Source organism: Lactuca virosa, chromosome 3 (assembly GCF_052849685.1).
Source record: "Lactuca virosa cultivar CGN04683 chromosome 3, Lactuca_virosa_CGN04683_v6, whole genome shotgun sequence".
Lineage (NCBI taxonomy): Eukaryota > Viridiplantae > Streptophyta > Magnoliopsida > Asterales > Asteraceae > Lactuca > Lactuca virosa.
The window spans coordinates 1,911,823-1,930,000 of NC_136428.1; the positions used below are offsets into that span (position 1 = coordinate 1,911,823).

General features: G+C 31.5%; 3 protein-coding genes across 4 annotated transcripts in view; all 3 read right to left on the reverse strand.

Annotated features, from left to right (window-relative positions):
* Positions 1-7,471: 7,471 nt before the first annotated feature.
* LOC145165126 (uncharacterized) lies at positions 7,472-14,069 on the reverse strand. Of its 2 annotated transcripts, none has more exons than XM_079083796.1 (4): positions 13,438-14,069; positions 12,763-12,930; positions 12,597-12,688; positions 7,472-7,567 (listed from the first exon to the last, which is right to left on the reverse strand). In XM_079083796.1, the coding sequence occupies exons 1-4, from the start codon at positions 13,474-13,476 to the stop codon at positions 7,558-7,560; spliced, it is 309 nt and encodes a 102-aa protein (XP_078939922.1). In that variant the 5' UTR covers positions 13,477-14,069; the 3' UTR covers positions 7,472-7,557. The 2 variants fall into 2 exon arrangements, with proteins under 2 accessions (XP_078939922.1, XP_078939921.1); XM_079083795.1 differs by lacking the exon at positions 7,472-7,567 and adding an exon at positions 9,207-9,417.
* A 47-nt stretch (positions 14,070-14,116) lies between these two features.
* Positions 14,117-15,271, reverse strand: HSP23.6-MITO (mitochondrion-localized small heat shock protein 23.6). Its single transcript, XM_079083794.1, has 2 exons — positions 14,850-15,271; positions 14,117-14,664 (listed from the first exon to the last, which is right to left on the reverse strand). The coding sequence occupies exons 1-2, from the start codon at positions 15,073-15,075 to the stop codon at positions 14,243-14,245; spliced, it is 648 nt and encodes a 215-aa protein (XP_078939920.1). The 5' UTR covers positions 15,076-15,271; the 3' UTR covers positions 14,117-14,242.
* Positions 15,272-17,510: 2,239 nt separating this feature from the next.
* LOC145165127 (vesicle-associated protein 1-1-like) overlaps positions 17,511-18,178 on the reverse strand; it is a 1,542-nt gene continuing 874 nt past the window's right edge. The window contains exons 5-7 of the mRNA XM_079083797.1: positions 17,976-18,131; positions 17,832-17,909; positions 17,511-17,757 (exon numbers count right to left, since the gene is read on the reverse strand). Coding sequence (XP_078939923.1) covers positions 17,647-17,757; positions 17,832-17,909; positions 17,976-18,131 — 345 coding nt within the window. The 3' untranslated portion in view covers positions 17,511-17,646. The remainder of the gene's footprint in view (positions 17,758-17,831; positions 17,910-17,975; positions 18,132-18,178) is intronic.

Sequence of the window (18,178 nt, forward strand, 5' to 3'; positions counted from 1 at the left end):
TTTTACATTTTGGTCTTTGGGAAGATTATGTTTTATCAAATCAAATTCACTCTCCGTTTTTTCAATGGTTCGAATTGATTTATGTTCCTAAACATAATATAGATTATCCTTTTAAAATGCAAACTGTTTTTCCTGTTTCTTCAAAAACATACAAGGATGTTATTACTAATCAAGAAATTATTTCTGAATATCCGCCAAAAAAGGAAATCATTATTGATAATAATTTTATTGCAACTCCTTTAGTTAAAGTTCCGAGTCAGATAACAAATGAAAAATGTTTTCAAAATATTATTTATCAAAATAATTATTCGAATGAAACTCTTTTAACTATTTCAGATCAACTAAGTAGGATTGAAGAAAATACTATAAATTTACAGTTATCAAAAGAAAATAAAATTGAAACAAAAAAATTTTATAATAATATAGCAAGCTCTAGTAATGTCAGCTTTATTCCTCATCAAATAAATGGAAATTTTAATCTTGGAAATAAAGATTTAATTGATGAATTAGAAAAAAGACTTACTAATTTTCGTATTTCAAAAAACGTATCTATAAATATGTTAAAAACAAATAATGACTCTTTTGACGAATCTGACGAAAGTAATAATGAAAGTGAATTAAATTTAGACAATCTTACTCAACAATTCATAAATGATAATGATGATATAAATCAGCTTACAAATGATTTTTCAAGATTAAATAAGATTAATTCTTTTGGTAATAATCCAAAACCAACTATTAAAAATTATTGGAATAGACCTTCTCTTCCTGATGTTCAAATTGAAGAAAGAGCTTTTCAATATGATCGTTCAGCTTACGATGGTACCTCTGTTTACGAATGGAATATCGATGGTAACTCTGAACATCAAATTCTTAATATTGTTCAAGAAATGACCATGGCAGCTAATGCTTACAAGTCTCACAATAATACTCAACTTCAAATTGTTAATATTATTATTTCTGGGTTTACTGGTACTCTTAAAGGTTGGTGGGATTTCTATATTACACCAGAAGAAAAGAATTTTATAATAACTGCCAAGAAAACCGTTATAAAACAAGAAAATAATTTACCTATTCAAACTCAAGAAGATGATATGGTTAATACTTTAATTTTTGCTATAATCAAAAACTTTGTAGGAGATCCTACTACTTTTCAAGAAAGAACTTCTGAAATTCTAATGAACTTACATTGTAGAAAATTAACTGATTTCAGATGGTACAAAGATAATTATCTCGTTAAAGTTTTTTCAAGACCTGATTGTAAAGAATCTTATTGGAAAGAACGTTTTATTGCTGGACTTCCAAAACTTTTTGCCGAAAGAATTAGACAAAAATTAAGAGAAAATTTTAATAATACAATTCCTTATCAAAACCTAACTTATGGAGATTTAATTAATTATATTAATAAGGAAGGATTAGCTATTTGTGCTGACCTTAGATTTAAAGAAAAACTTAAAAAGGATAGAATTAATAGTAAAAATGAATTAGGAAATTTTTGTCAACAATATGGTTATCAACCATTAACAGGTCCGTCTACTTCAAAAACCAAAAAATATAATAAAAAGTCTTCAAAATATTTCAAGAAAAAGAAATATAATAAAACAGAAAATTATAAGAATTATAAGAAAAATAAATTTTCAACATCAAAAAACCCTTATAAACAATCTAATAAAAAATCTAAAAGAAAATCAAAAGACATTATTATTTGCCATAAATGTGGTCGTAATGGTCATAATGCTAATAATTGTTATGCAAAAACAAAAATTAATGAATTAAATATTTCGGAAGAATTAAAAGAACAAATTAGAAAAATTATGTTAAATTCTGATTCCAATTCTGATTCTAGTTTTTCCGATTTTCAAGAAAATGATTTAAACATTTTAGAGCAAAATAGTTCAAGTTCGGAAGATTCTGATACATGTGAATGTGTTGGAAAATGTAATTGTAATTATTCAATTAATGTCCTTACAAACAATGACAAAGATCTTTTAAAAAATTTAGATTCCATTAAAGATAAAAATATCCAAGAACTGTTAATAAAACAAATGCTTAACAAGAATGAAAATTCTGTTTCAGATAATACAAAAATTTTTAATTTAAAGGACATATATGAAAGATTTTCTGAAACAAAACCCATTTCCATGCAAGAACTTCAAGAAGAATTAAAATCAGTTAAACAAGACATAAAAGAAATTAAAGGCAAAATTATAACTCTTGAAAAGGGAAAAAATATTATTAATTCTCAAAATAATGATAATAAAGATGAAAAGGTTATCGAAAGAATTATAAATGATCAAATTTCTCAAAAATGGAATACTCAAATAACTTTAGTAAAGGATAATTTTAAAATGGATATTACTGCTCTAATTGATAGTGGTGCTGATATGAACTGTATACAAGAAGGTATATTTCCCACTCAATTTTATGAAAAAACTTCTTCTAGGCTTACTGGAGCTGAAGGAACCAGTTTAAAAATAAATTATAAAGTTTCCGATGTTCATATTTGTAACAATCAAGATTATTGTTATAAAACTCATTTAATTTTAGTAAAAAATCTTACTTCTCCTTTAATTTTAGGAACACCTTTTATTACTAAATTATATCCTTTTATGGTTCAAGATGATGGAATTATTACTAAAGTTTTTGGAAAAGAAATTATGTTTAAATTTTGTGAACCTCCGTCTTATTCAACTATTAATATTCTTAATTATAAAACAAAACAAGCAAATTACCTTATCAATGAAATTAATGATTTTCGTATACATAATCAATTACAAGATAAGTATATTCAAGACAAAATTATAGCTTTAAAACAAAAGTTTGAAAATAATGTTTGCTCAAATATTCCAAACGCCTTTTGGAACAGAAAACAACATATTGTCAAATTACCTTATATTAAAACTTTTAATGAAAAAGATATTCCTTCAAAATCAAGAGCTATTCATATGAATAATGAATTAGAAGCTCATTGTAAAAAAGAAATTCAAGATTTATTGGACAAAAAATTAATTAGACCTTCTAAATCTCCTTGGTCTTGTTCAGCTTTCTATGTTATGAATGCTGCTGAATTAGAAAGAGGATCACCAAGATTAGTTATCAATTATAAACCTTTAAATAAAGTTTTTGACAAATTGGCATCATATTTTGTCATTTTTTGATAATGGAAAATCTTCTTTTGCGATAATGGAGCATCTTCTTTCATCTTTGTAAAAGTTGTTTGTTTTCTTGTAATAATTTAACATCTTATCTCTGCAGAGGATTTGATAATATTTTTGATAATTGATGTACTCACACAGTGTATAAATTTGATAACAGTAAATACTAACACACACAGTGTATAAATTTGATAACAGTTGAATAAATACTAAGACAATTTGATAACACGTAGTACTACCCCCCTTGAATAACAAACACTTTTGCAAAATACCTAAAAAGGGATGACACCAAGGGTGGAGGGTGAAATACGAAATGAAAGAATACCTTACATTGAAGGTATAACACCAAAATTAAAAATTTAATTAATCTGCAAATGGATCATCAAAAGGATCTTGAGCATCTTGAAAATTATTTTTGACAGATGAGGGAGAATTTTCTGAATTAGTTGGAGAATTGCGAATTTCTTGAAGTAATTGTTGTAGATCTTCAGGGGAAGAATTTGCAGCGGCACGAATTTTGCTAATAAGATTAGCATCTGGAGAAGATAGACTCTTGATAAGATTTGCTTCAATTTCTGGCTTTTGATTATACATTGATTGATAATGATTGAAAACAGCCTGCTCGTTTGCTTGAGAAATTGTGACTTTATCCCACCATTTTAGACGAAATTGTCTATTGAGCCAAGGGGGATTTAAGTCTGCTGCTTCTTGATAAGAGAATGTCCAGGACATGATCCATGGAACTTTGAATAACATGGTGAACTGTAACAAATATTCAAATTCTGGGATTTGTTGAATAAATAGTTCTTTGAATTTAGAAAATCCTTTGAGAATTTCAGTGGGTAAACAAATAGGAACAAGTCCCATATAACGATACCAATTGACAAACCATCTGGGGTATTCACAGTTGAAATTTTTATCAAAGAAAATGAACCATGAATGAGAATAGTTTCGAAGAAAAAATGCTTTAGTCCAAGCTTCTTGGTAATCATAATATGAATATCAAAAAACGATACCAATTGACAAACATCTACACTCCGACAAATGCAAGTTGATTCAATAATTCTCAAGATTGATCCGGTAATCCTTCGGTTTCCCGTTTCAAGATATTTCAAGACTCCAAGACTCCTATATATTGAGGAGATATGTTTTAATTAGAATCATCTCTAGGTTCTCTAAAAATTTCTCTCATTAAATTTCTCTCTAATGTTTAGTTCATGTCTAAGAAAAGTGTTCTCCTATCTACTTCTAGATGTTCAAAATCTTTAGATTTTCAAATCATACTTGCTCCAGACGGATGCTCTGATTGTAATTTAAAAGAAGGTAATATATAGAAAATTTTATTCAATTGTTGTATGGCAATCTCATTTCGAGTTATTCTAACTATTAATTCTACAAAGTTTGAAATTTTTGTTAAAATAATACTCGCATTTAATAATAATCAAGTTAATCAAATTCATGCTTGAAATATTTAAATAACTTTTGTTCTTTTATTATTCATCATGTCTGATTCAAAGATACAAGCTAATCGTCATTATTATTGTAATCAATTAAAAGCTTTACAAGTTCTAATCAGTAATCATAAGTTTATAAGCAAAGATAGAAAACAGTTTTATAAACTAATGTATGATTTTTATCATCAAAAAATATCTGAAACTACTTGTTAATTTGTTCCGCAAAGAATGGTATGGTATCATATATATATATATATATATATATATATATATATATATATATATATATATATATATATATATATATATATATATATATATATATATTCTTATTATATATATAATTGTAATAACATAAAATTTTTGAAATCTAGGATTATATTTGATATATATAAGTTAAAACGTTTTCAAATAAGATAAATACATTGTCATATGACAGGGTATAGTTTTGTTATAGTTTTCGTAGTATTGGAATCAGTTATTATTCCTTTTATGTATCATCAATGAGTCGTAGCTCATTCAGGATTCCAATGAATATTGCCCCAAATAATAATCACTTATTCCTCCACAGTTAGGCTCCATTACTTCCACATATTATGATGATTACTCAATGAAGGAACTGTCCTAAAGAGGGAATCACTTATTCATCCATGGGTGTTTATATGGAAGTAATTACTTGTGTTGCAGTAAGTTAGAGGTTGGTGTTGTGCTGGAATTTTGAAATATTACTATCTTCTTCATTTTGCACCTGCAAGTTTGATAAAATCTCCAAATGGAAAATCGTGATCATCAGCAAATCTTTATATCCACATGTATATGATATGCCAGTGTAAATATATCAACATTCATCAGACATATACATCATCATATACATATACAGTGTAAATATATCAACACTCAGACACATGCATATATAGATACACCTTCAGATACATATTCACAAACTTATACAGTTACATATACACTCCATTTCACACACACATAGAGATATACATGCAACTTCTCTCACTCACAAATACCATTGGAGTTGTTTAAGTCTTAATGATGAATCTGGAAAACATCAATACTTAGTTTATATCATGTCCCAAATATTCAACAGCCTCAACTGATTTTTCATTTTACATCAAATTCTACCCCACAACAATCAACGTTGCTGGAGAACCACCATTATCGCACCAGCAAAAACCTGCCACTATCGCCACCTTATACCACCAACAACACCACCTACTATCATCATTTCCAAGCACCTCTATCAAGACCCACTCCTAGTTGGAAGACCACCCACATCACACCATCACTAACCACCACGGTTAACCGGTTTCACCTTCTTCTTTTACAGATTACACCACCATCCACCAACTTCCATAATCACCATTAAAATCACCTTAAAAGACCGAGAACAAACCACCAAAAACCACCTGCAAGTTTGAACCAATAAGAAAATAAAAGGAAGAGAAGGGTTTTCGATTTATTGGCTATAGAGGAAAACAAAAGAAAATATGAACTGGGTTTTGTGGGACAATGAAAAATGTCATGTGACTGTTGTTTTCCTTTAATTAGTGTTTACCAGCAGCAACAACGCCCCCTTATAGTTGTAAATGACATATAAGGGCATAATGGTCATTACTCCAGAAATTTTTTTAACATCAACAACAGCACCCAAGCAGATCAAGAAGGGGCTTCGGACCTGACATTCAACCATTTGGCAATAAAATACTCCATGGAATGGAATCTTAAATCTTAATTCCACATCAGACCTGACATCAACAACAAAAAAAATAGTAAAATCAAACCTTTAGCATCCGACCTCAATTAAGTCAATAAACAATAACAATAAAAAACATTAACCCTAAACATTTTTAAAACTACATCATACCTGACTCTTTCGCTTGAGTTCCTGGATTAATCAATAGTTTCTCCTTAAAAATAAGAAAACCCAGTAGCCCCTCTTTGTATTTCAAACGCATCAACAATCAACAACATCTGATGTTTTACTTCTCGTGTGTTAAGATGTCCAAGATTGATTCCTAGATCCCACCTAAACACAAAAAACTAATTTTAGCACTACTTATGTTGTAGAATGGCCTTTTTTCTTAAATAACAAAAAAACCCAAAAAAAAATATTTTTAAGGAATACATGCATGCCCTATTTCTTATGCCTTTTAACGACAACTAATATGGAAGAAAAGAAAAAGGAAACACAGACCATGTATACTTCTTATTTGACCTGTTGTTTAGGGTTCATTATTGGAGAGTGGTGTAGGTCTGATCTGAAAAAGAAATCAATATAACCAAAAAAGAAACTCGTCAATAGGAAAACCTCGATAGATCATTCACTTATGGTCGGATCTGCAAAAAAAAAAGTCAACAAAAACGAAAATAATGAAAGAAATCCAATGATAATGTTTTAAGCTGACCAAAAATCATATACAAAACAAGACATTTCTAGCATAAATAGTGAAAAAAAAAATCAAGAACATTACATTTTAACGACTTGAAGATGGACTTTCCTATAACAAAACATAACTCAAAACTAAACTTCAAAACATGATGAACAATCGACATTTAAAAGTTATTGATATTTGATGTAAAATGGATAGATACCTGCAAGGAAATTCAACAACATTGAAACTCCACCACCGAAAGATGAAGAAAACCGATCGATTTAGGTCGCTCTAATGATGACAGATGGTGGGAGCGGTCGGCGGTGCCGGAGGGGCAGGGCAGGTGGAGAAAGGTGAAGATTTGAACATATAAAGATATCAAAACAAAATCTAGTTGCAATTTCTTCAATATAAGAGATGAAAAAGAAATTCAGTTGTAATTTGTTCAATATAAGATATCAAAAAGAAATTGTTTTACCTGAGATTTGTATAGAGAATGGCAGTGGTACGGTGGTTCTTCAAGAGACATAAATCGAGTGAGGTAGAGAGGAGAGATGGTATGCTTCAGTTTTCCCTAAACAAAAATTACAAAATCAGTAAATAAATAGACCTGATGACCAAACGCAAAAATGACTTCTTGTTGGACGGTGGAGGTTTAAGCGATAATCACGGATGGAGAGGCACTGATTTGAATGTGTCTTCAACATTATATGAATATTGAACAAAATCTGCAGAGATATGGGGAAATGGCGAGATAAAGGAATAAGTCGGGTCAAAACGATAACGCCTTAATAACAGGGGCGATATGAGTTTTTTTTTTTTACTTTTTCAATGGTTTTGCAATGCTTAAACTGGTAGTACATATCACATTAAAGGTTGTACCTCTTAAATTTCAGCATTTGACTATAAATGCTTATATATATATATATATATATATATATATATATATATATATATAGGGTTAGGTTATAATGTGGATGGACAATTATTGTGTGGACGTGTGGACAATGCGATTCTATGAGAATTACTAAGAGAATACATTGTTTAGTAATGCGAATACGTTCAATCTTACCAAAATATCGTCATTTTCATGCATTCTCACTAATTCTTATTCATTTTTTTTCTCACAAATCGTTTTTCACTCATTATCATTCTGACAGAATACGACTCAATAAACATTCCGACAACATTTTGACAGAATGAGAATAATAATAAAAAGTCTATAATAACCTTATAGGCGATTTAATTAGTGAGAATGTGTTATAATGACAATAGTTATGTAAGATTGAACATATTCATATTATTAAACAACATATTTTCTTTGTCATTCTCACAGAATAGCACTGTCCACACGCCCACACAATAGATGTTCATCTACATTTGAACCTATATATATATATATATATATATATATATATATATATATATATATATATATATATATATATATATATATATATATATATATAGAAGTAGGTTCATGCGAAAACATAAATATCATGCGAAAACGTGAAAACAAATTTTATCTTATAAAAATCAAACACATGTACTATAAAAAAATAAATTTATTAGCAATAAATTAAAGATAGTAAGTTTACATTGGATGTGTTATGGTAATATAGATTTAAAGACGGTTTTAATAGTTATTTTTTTTCACGTGCTTAATCATTTTTAAATTCATGTTTTCATAATAAAAATGTTAAAAATCATACTTTGCTAATATGAAACCATTTCTCATCTATTATCGATTATCATCATGTATTTCAAAGTTTGGATGAATTATTTTCCAAAATATAATGTTGAGGTGACACAATATCATAGGTTTTTCTCCTTTTCGCGTTTTCGCAAATTATTTGCATTTTCGCATGAACTCTCCCATATATATATATATATATATATATATATATATATATATATATATATATATATATATATATATATATATATATATATAATATTTTTTTAAGACGTTCAAATCATTAAGCTAATGGTACAAGTAGCCATCAATAAAATAATAATATTTTTTAAGTGGTACAAAACATGAAGAATGAAGTACAATTAACCAATGCATATGAACTTCTTATCGGTAAGTAAGAGGGTTGACCAAGTTCTTTAGTCATGATGATGAGTCGTGAAGAAGCCTGAGATCCCGACAAAAATCTTTCAGTTCTTGCCCCCCCCCCCCTTCCCCTACATCCGTTCTTCTTCTCCTTTGCAGAAATCATCCCGTTTCTCTTTCTACTAAACGAGTTTTCTTCCTCGAGTAAAAAAAACTCTGAGACCAATCAAATCTTCAACATAATTGATGCCGCCTCCCCCCACCTTCGTCTTCTTCATCAACGTCCTCCATGACCCACTCAAGCATTTGTTCCATCGTCTCTATCGGGATCCCGAAGCCATCACCTCTGTCGACTGCCACTAGAACTGTTGTCACAAATAAACACACACTTTTTGATTAGCTAATACTGGATGCTCTATTTTCTATTCAGGAAGTCGGTGGGATCAGTTGATTAAGTTCATATATCTTGGTTCTTGGGTGCTCTGAATTTATCACAAAACGGATACTTCAAGATTTGAAGCGTAAGGGATCGTATAAAGGTCAATTCATTCACCTTTTAGTGTTTCCTAATATACATGCCTTTATGAAGGTATCAAGTGAAACTCTAATAAATGGTGCTTGGAAAGGAACAATAACCCAGATCAATTAAAGTCTGGTAAGGAACAAAAACCCAAATGTTAATTTTCTTAACGGTTTTTCTTTTGATTTTCATTTTCCATCGATTTTTCTTTTTACTGTGAATCATATCCATCACCGACGCTGCTAAACGCCACCATACTTCTAGATAACGTTCCGTTTCATCTCACTTTAAACCCTAAACACCACTGACTTTTTTGTTCCTTTTAATATTCAGGTTTCTTTTGCTATAGGATAAAATCGAGAAGACCAGCACCAAATGAATTCTCGATGTGTTTGTTGAACGACTTCATGCCTAAAACTCGCTCTTTATCTCGATTTCAATCCCTATAACTCACTATCGATCTTGATATTTTGTAGATAAGAGACAACCTACGATTTAGCCCTAAACTTCAACAATGATTTTTTTTTTCGTTTTTCTACCATGATTTTGTTATCTTCCCCTGCACATTAAAGGTAATCAACGATTTTAAGCCATAAAAATCACTCTTGATCTCAATTAAATCCCTAAACCACACTCTCCTTTTCGATGTTTTGCAGATAGGAGCTAAGATATGATTCAAGCCCTAAACCACTCCTTTTCTCTCTCTTCTGGATGACCATCAGGTACACAAAACATCACGATTTGGTTTTTGTTTTCTTTTATTCTTTGTATTTGTTACATACACATCAGTTTCTGTTACATTTAGAACATAAAGTGAACCTGAAAACTCGAAGGCCTTAAGAAGTTTGGAGGCGATGGCAGTTTTGGTTCGGTAAGTTATTGCATTAAGGTGGAAGCATAGGTGCTTGAATCTCTCACAAAAAAGAAATGGTTCAGTAACCTCTGTTTTTTGCATGTTTTGGTTAAAAACATATTACATGTATCGTAATGGCTTTAATTTTGTTCCCGGTTTCTAATAGCTACTAATATCATCTATTTCCTTTGTTGTTTATACTTTATAGCCTAAAAGAACTAAATACCAAAGAGATGAACCAAGAGAAACAGAAGGATACGGGATACCGAATGTCAAACAGAAGATATATAAGAAGTGTGGTCTAGAAATGAGAATAAGATTTTTTAAGTAATTTATATTAGAGGTGGAATTGGTACGGTACCAATTCATTTTTCTCTAAACCGTGTATCGTACCAACTATAATTGGTATTAAAAAAAATTACCGGTACCGTACCAAGTATACTTGGTACCAATTTATTTGGCTACCAACAAGTTTGGTTGGTACAAATTGGTAATGGTATATACCACATTCTTTTAATTTTCTATTTGAAGATTTAAAAATAAGCAAAGACATCGGGATTTTGATGTTTAATATAGAAATTAGTTACGTACTTCTTTTAGTTCACAAAAGAATTATACTAAAGAAACGCTAAAGTAACATTTTAATTTTCTGCTTTAAAGTGGTAATAACTATTGACTAATACGATAAAATGACTAATATAATGTTATTAAAATTATAAACACTAAACACAATTAACAGTTAAAATATACGATTTCAGATATATATATATATATATATATATATATATATATATATATATATATATATATATATATAATAAATGAATTGGTTGGTACGATATTACCATGGTATTCAAACTTTTGTACCATTATCGTACCAACATTGATCAATTGGTACGGTACTACCAACCAAACATGTTTGCTACCAACAGGGGCGGAACACGGACTATATTATGAGGGGGGCCGAAACTAAAACTTAAAAACGAGAATATGAAAAAGCTTAATTTGGTTTTCATTAATAACAGTTTTAACATACAAAATAAACCTTATATTTTTTGTTTAAGCATTAATTTTCTAACAATTTATCTCAAACCCTAATGAGACACCTAAACTTAATGCAAATATAAACGACAAAATAAAAAGAATAACAAAAGCATGCCAATGTATCAAATTCTTGCGTAGAGAGGCATTAGGCAAAAAAAAATGTTATAGTCTCCTAAGAAAAAAAACAAAAACTATTTCCTAAACAATTTAGTAACATATATATAACTGATAATCATATGTCATGTGAGTATCTATGAAAAGAAAAAAAGGTCAGCAACTATCGTTGTAGTCTGAGTGATTGTGAGGCTCAATGTAGCATAGAGACGCATAAGTGACCACAGGCTACTAATGTACTATACTCATAGATAAGTAAATAAAAAGCAATAAAAAAAACTTTAAAGCAATACTCTAAATCTATAATAAGAAAAAGAACAAAAAACAAGACAAGAGGGGGAAAGAAGAAACAAGACAAGAGGGAAAGAAGATGTATAGTATCAGACTTACAAGTAAGCAAGGCTGTAGAGATTAACCGCAGTCGGTAGGTGCTCCGGCGATCGGAGTCGTGAAAGCGAGAGAGGCTGAGAGCCCGGACGATCGATCACAGGAGTTCATCGACTCAGAACTTACCGGAGAAGGAAAATCATATAACAGAGACGACAAGAAGAGAGGCGTCAGCCGATGACATATGATTAAGGTTTAGGTTTTTGGTTTTATTTCTTTTATAATCTTTTTTGTTTATCTTTTCTTTCCACGGTTATTAAATACTATAAAATTGTAATCTTTTTCTTTTAGGAAGATAAGTTTTCCTCCAAATTAGGAATTATAGATATCCTCAAATAGTTTAGATTTTTACGTGATTTCCTTTCAAGTTTCTATAATCACGTCCTTCTCCTTTGAATAACTTGTACATAACTTAAATATATATATGTATACAGGTATTAGCAGGTTAAAAAGCAGGGGGGCCATGGCCTCCCCTGCCCCTAAAGGGATCCGCCCCTGGCTACCAAGTTTCTTGGTTTGGTTGGTAACATGTTGATTGGTTTTCCGTGGTACAATTTTGTCGGTCCTAATTATATGGTCAAAGGAGGTGATAGTTTAAAAGGAAAGAAAGAAACATGAGTGCTTACAATCCTTTGATACTACAATTTATGAGTTCCACTCCTTTGCCTATAGTCTTTATCATATCCTCACCCCCTTTCCGGTTCATATCTTCACAGTCCTATGATTGCAACATTTGGGATTCAAGTTTCATTAAAATTGACAATATTTAGTAAATTAGTAGTCATAACATACCTTCGAGAATGGAATTGAAGGTAAATTTTTACTTGTTACAGTACCTGCACAAGAAAGTAACAAATACACACACCAACACAAGAAAGTAACAAATACACACCAAAGGGCTTCTAGTCCAGCGGTATCCGGTGTTGTCCTCCCTCCTTGAGGTCGAGGGTTCAAGTCTAACTGTGAATATAGATGGAATAATTTAAGAGTAGTTTAGCATATATTTGTATTTGCCGTTAAAAAAAAACAGACAATATTATATACACATAAAGACTTAAGTGAGCAATTTTGATCTGCCTTTAGCAAAATTGGAAAGGTTCAAGCCTATAACCTCAGGCCGAAAGTTTAGCAAAATTGGAAAGGTTCAAGCTTATAACCTAAGGCCAAAATGCTGAAAGTTACGCGTAAGTCTAATGTCCAGGAAATTGAACCTATGGAAGATAATGTTATGAATAAACCCAGGCTAACGAAATCGTGTCAAATGCTTTAACCACGGAAAACTAACAAATTTTAAATAAGATCGTAATCGTAAATGGTAAATAAACCCATCCTGTTCACCATCCTTTGACGTATGTCGAAAAACAATCAACAATTGAAAAAAAAAACATATGAAATTTAGGGTTTTAACAGTTCAAAAACATCATCAAAATTTCCAAAAATTGTAAACATATGAAATTGAAAGTGTACCTCATAGGTTTTGGATAGACTGAATCGGAGAGCGGACATTAATTAAAGGTCGAGAAGAAGAACTTTCGATTATGACGATGATGATCTCGAACGTTGTTTTCCTACTTTAGTTATTGTGAAATGCTTACCTACGGACAACCAGGAACTCGATGAAGAAGACGGGGAAGACGCTAATTGGCGGAGCTGAATAGCAAATTTCAATTTAGGTTAAAAAACAGTAGAAACGAACTGAACAGGGGCAAAAGAAAATCATCTCAACGGGTTAAGTGTATAAGAATGATGGACCCATTGATTCAGAAGAGGGTGCAAACACGGCCAATCGAGGTCGACAGGTGTGTCAATGGTGGGAAAACCAATATCTAGAAGAACCCATAAATAAGATTAAAGATTTTGAAATGGCATCATCATCAAGTGATTAAGAGAAGTCGGTAGATGAAGGGAATGGATTCCATTGGAGAAGAAAACGATGGATCATGGATCAAGAGAAGAGAACATGTGTATGTGTGTGGTAGTATCAGAAAAACAGTTGACGATGCAAATGAAGCCCAGCTCCACCGGCAGCCAATACCAGCCAAACCACAAAACAACTTGCTTGATTCTATCACTGGAGTTATGATGATAAATTGCATCTATAATGATGATAAATTGACAGTAAAAAGATTATGGTTAATGAGAAGAATTTGAATTCCCATTGAAAACTATATTATTATTTTTTCACTCCATATATCACTAGAAAACGGACACATCATCATCACATAAACAAAAAACAAAAGTAGAAGTCTCAACATATCCACACCATCACTATTCACTCCACCTGAATCTGCCTCACATCTTTCCTCTCCTCTTCCTTCACTTTCGGAACCCTAATTTTCAGCACACCGTTCTTCAGCTCCGCCTTTATTTCATCAACCTTGTATGCGTTTAGCGGCAGATCAATCCTGCTAGAGTACCTCCGCGGCGGCTCCTCCTCATCCTCCGTTTCCTTCTCCGCCTCTGCACGAATCACCAGAGTGTTCTGCTCCACAGAGATCTTAACGTTGTCTTTGTCTATACCTGGCATGTCGAACCGAAAGTTGAGAGAATCGTTGTCTTCCTTTGCGTCCCATCCCCGTCTCGTACCGAATCCTCCTCCTCGAGAGCTCGACATAAGCGGATTCCCCATGAACTGATCCATCATGTTGAAGATCTGGCTTAGGCTTCTCGGTGGAGAAAACGGATCGAATAGGTCTGAAACCAGTGCAAATTGGAGATGTTAATAGGAAAACCGACAATTCGTCAACCGAAACAACAAAATCTGATGAGAGATAATTTCGAAATTGCGATTATTTTAGATAAGCCACTAAGACAATCAAGTAGAAAAAGAGACACCGAGTAACTGGAAGCAAAGACAATTAGGTTTGACGGTTACTCACCGGAAAATAGATCATTATCACGGCGGCGAGAGACAGTTGTATCGGCGCGGCGATCGACATCGACACCGCGATTGTCATCGTCATAGGCTGTCATCTGGGACGAATTAGTGTTGAAGCACCGTTGGACGGAAGGAACAGCAAAAACAGATCGGAGTGGATTCAATAGCTTGTTAAGCACGGTTGCAACGCCAATGGTGCCCCTCTTAACAGCGAGTGAAGCTGCCATTTCTCCGATAACAATTGATGACTATTGTCTAGGTTTAGATTCTTTACTGGATGACGACTTTAACTGTCAAGTCACTTGATTTGTTGAGTTGTGAAGCAAAGCAGGTCCGGTGATATACATACGTATATATAGGTGGAGAAATGAGAAGCTTGAAGAGAGGTGTCGATTCTTCCAGAAAGACACTCCATGTTTCTGGAATCGGTAGTAATGCGCTTTTTCATTTTTAAAATCTCCTTTTTTCTTCCGTAGCACAACAATTATTTTTGTTTTAATTTAATCTTTTGAATATTACTATAAAAGTAATGGATAATAAAATTGAACTGTGTCCATTTCGTTATCTAAAGATAAACTCTTTATGTAAATATTGTCGATATTATGCTGTGTGTGGTTTTGCAAGTTTTAAGCCAACGTGGTTTCACGTGTGGTTTTAATAGGATGTAATCAAGCGGAGTCGAGTTGAATACTGACAAGCTCGAAACTTGACTCGATTAGAGAAAATTTGAGCTTGAAATTCAACTCGAGCCTTAAATTCAAGCTCGAGCTCGAGCACGATAAAGTAACCGATATTTTCGAGCTCGGCTCGACTCTTCTCAATTTGCTATTAGAAAATTAAAATTACATTAAACTACAACAGAAATTATATTAAGCTCGTGAGTTCGTCTCAATTCGGTTATATAAAACGTAAATATGAATAAACCAAAGGATAAAAATATAAATATAACAATGCTCAATTAAGCTTGCGAGTTTCACAAGCCAAGTATTCCAATACTCAAGCTCAGCTCCATAATGTACTCCAGTATTTTCCAAAAATATAAAAAGGTCTAATATATAACAGTTATCTAGAAATAGATTTTAGTTATGATGGAAAAATGTCGGCAAAGTTAGCTATTTAACCTCCTACGAATAGGATGTGGGTTCAAATCTTATAAAAAAAATTATACTTTGAATTAATTTAATTCTTATATCCATTTACAATCAACAAACTAGTCAATGGATTTGAATATTTTCCAAAGGTTCTCTGTCAAGGAGTTTTTTTTTCAAGGCTCATTTAAATTGATAATCTTCATATTACTGCATACGGATTTGGGGCCTTTTTTAATGTAGATAGGGCCCATAAAATATTTGGACATGAATGTTAGCACCTTTCAAACCGGTTTTTTGAAAACACCTACAAACGAACCGAAGCTGGTTTTCTAGGAACCAGTTTTCCCAACACACGACTGTTTTATTTAATGAAATTTCAGTTAAAAAAAACCGAACCAATTATAACCGAATCATGTTGGGCAATAACCGGTTTTAAAAAATGGTTTTCTGAAAACCAAAATCGGTTCAAAACCGGTATATGTGCACCTCTAGCCGGTACAGAGATGTAAAAGGGATATTGTAGATGTAAACTTGTTGTGGTTGGAGACTTGCAGTTGTCTATGATTAAGGTTCTATTTGATTCGTTAGTTTATAAGCTAGTTTTTTTATATAAAATTATTGCAAGTTCGTGTTTTAATAAGATCACTAAAGTAGCTTTTAAAAAGTTATTTCAGATACCTTATGATATATTTTGTCATAGGTTTTTCAAATAACCTTTATATGCTCAAACTTTTTTACAATTATTTTACATATTTTCGTAGCTATTTGTGCAAGTGTTTTTTACAAAATTTTCCCAACATCCTCAATCGTTTATACAAAAAAATTTGAGATTATTCGTATTTGCCAGTATGCGTTCATTTTTGTACATATTTATTCTAATGAACAAAAGTTGTAAAAGACATACAATGTTTTTTAACATATTCACTTTTACATATTTGTTAAAAACATGTAAAAGAAGTTTGAAGAATGAAGAGAGCTAGACAAAGAGTTGGAAAAAAAAACAATTTAAAATAAAGTTGTACAAAAGTAAATTTATAGAAAAAACTTAGAAACTCGTTAGGACAACTTTTATGGGTGGTACCCAAATTTTATGTTAACCTCATTTTAGTTATATATCTACATGTCATTTTATAATTGAAATCTAGTTCTTCTCAACGGCTCCTAATCTTATCATAAATTGTGTATTAATGTCTCAAGCGAGACTTCAACCTTCAACCCCTTGGTAATTGACATTTAGATTATCAGGTAGTTTTTATTAAACGTTATTACTTTATTAGTTAGTTTATAAGTTACCTTTGTCAACTAGGTTGGTAAACACAACCAAAATCAAAAACATTGGACTGTATTTTAATTTTAGAATCAGAATTTCATTTTAGCTTGGAAATTTTGCATAAACAAACCTAGACTTCATTGCATTGAATAACTTGTTAGAAGTGAATATTGAAAAACAAGATAATGTACAATTAATCGATTCCATCCGAACTATTGTTGTGAGAAGAAAACTGGTTACCAGCGCATTCCAAAGGCGTATGCATGGTATGGATTAATCTATCACAAGAATCACAAAAGAATATGTAAACAATGTCCTCTTTCAAGTTCTAATGGTCATAATACTATAATCAGAAAGAGAAAAAGAAAAAAGAATTAATCAAAAACATCACTCCTCTCTGTTGTACATAAATTTTTAACAACTTAAAAGAAAACAAATTACTTCTTGATGATGTAGCCCAAAAGTAGACCGATCAACCCCACCACAATAACAAAGATGAACGAGAAACGATCAGCTTGAGTTTTGTTGCCTCCACGCCTCAATAGTTCCTACACAAAGAATTACCAAACATTAACATTTTTTTAACAGATAGATCATCATCCATTAACACCATCAAACTCACCATTTCTTGACGGATTCTGTTACTTTGTTTGATAGCAGCATCTTTCTCATCTGTCAACTTTGAAATAAGAGATTTCATCTGAAAATACATGCCCTTGTTTATTAGATCTAAAAACCTTTAAATAAAAGTAAAAGTAAAACAAACCTCACTAGAAGAATTCCCATTATCGGATATTGTAGCTTTTGGTGAAGATCCTTCCTCTGCTTCTTCTTCTGGAACTGGTGAAGGTCGTTGGGGTGGAGGAAGATAAATAACTCTCAATTTCCACTCTTCAACAGCATGTCCTGCCTCCTTACTGAACTGTAGTTTAAATTAACACAAAATCACCATATCAAAAAGCTATCAAA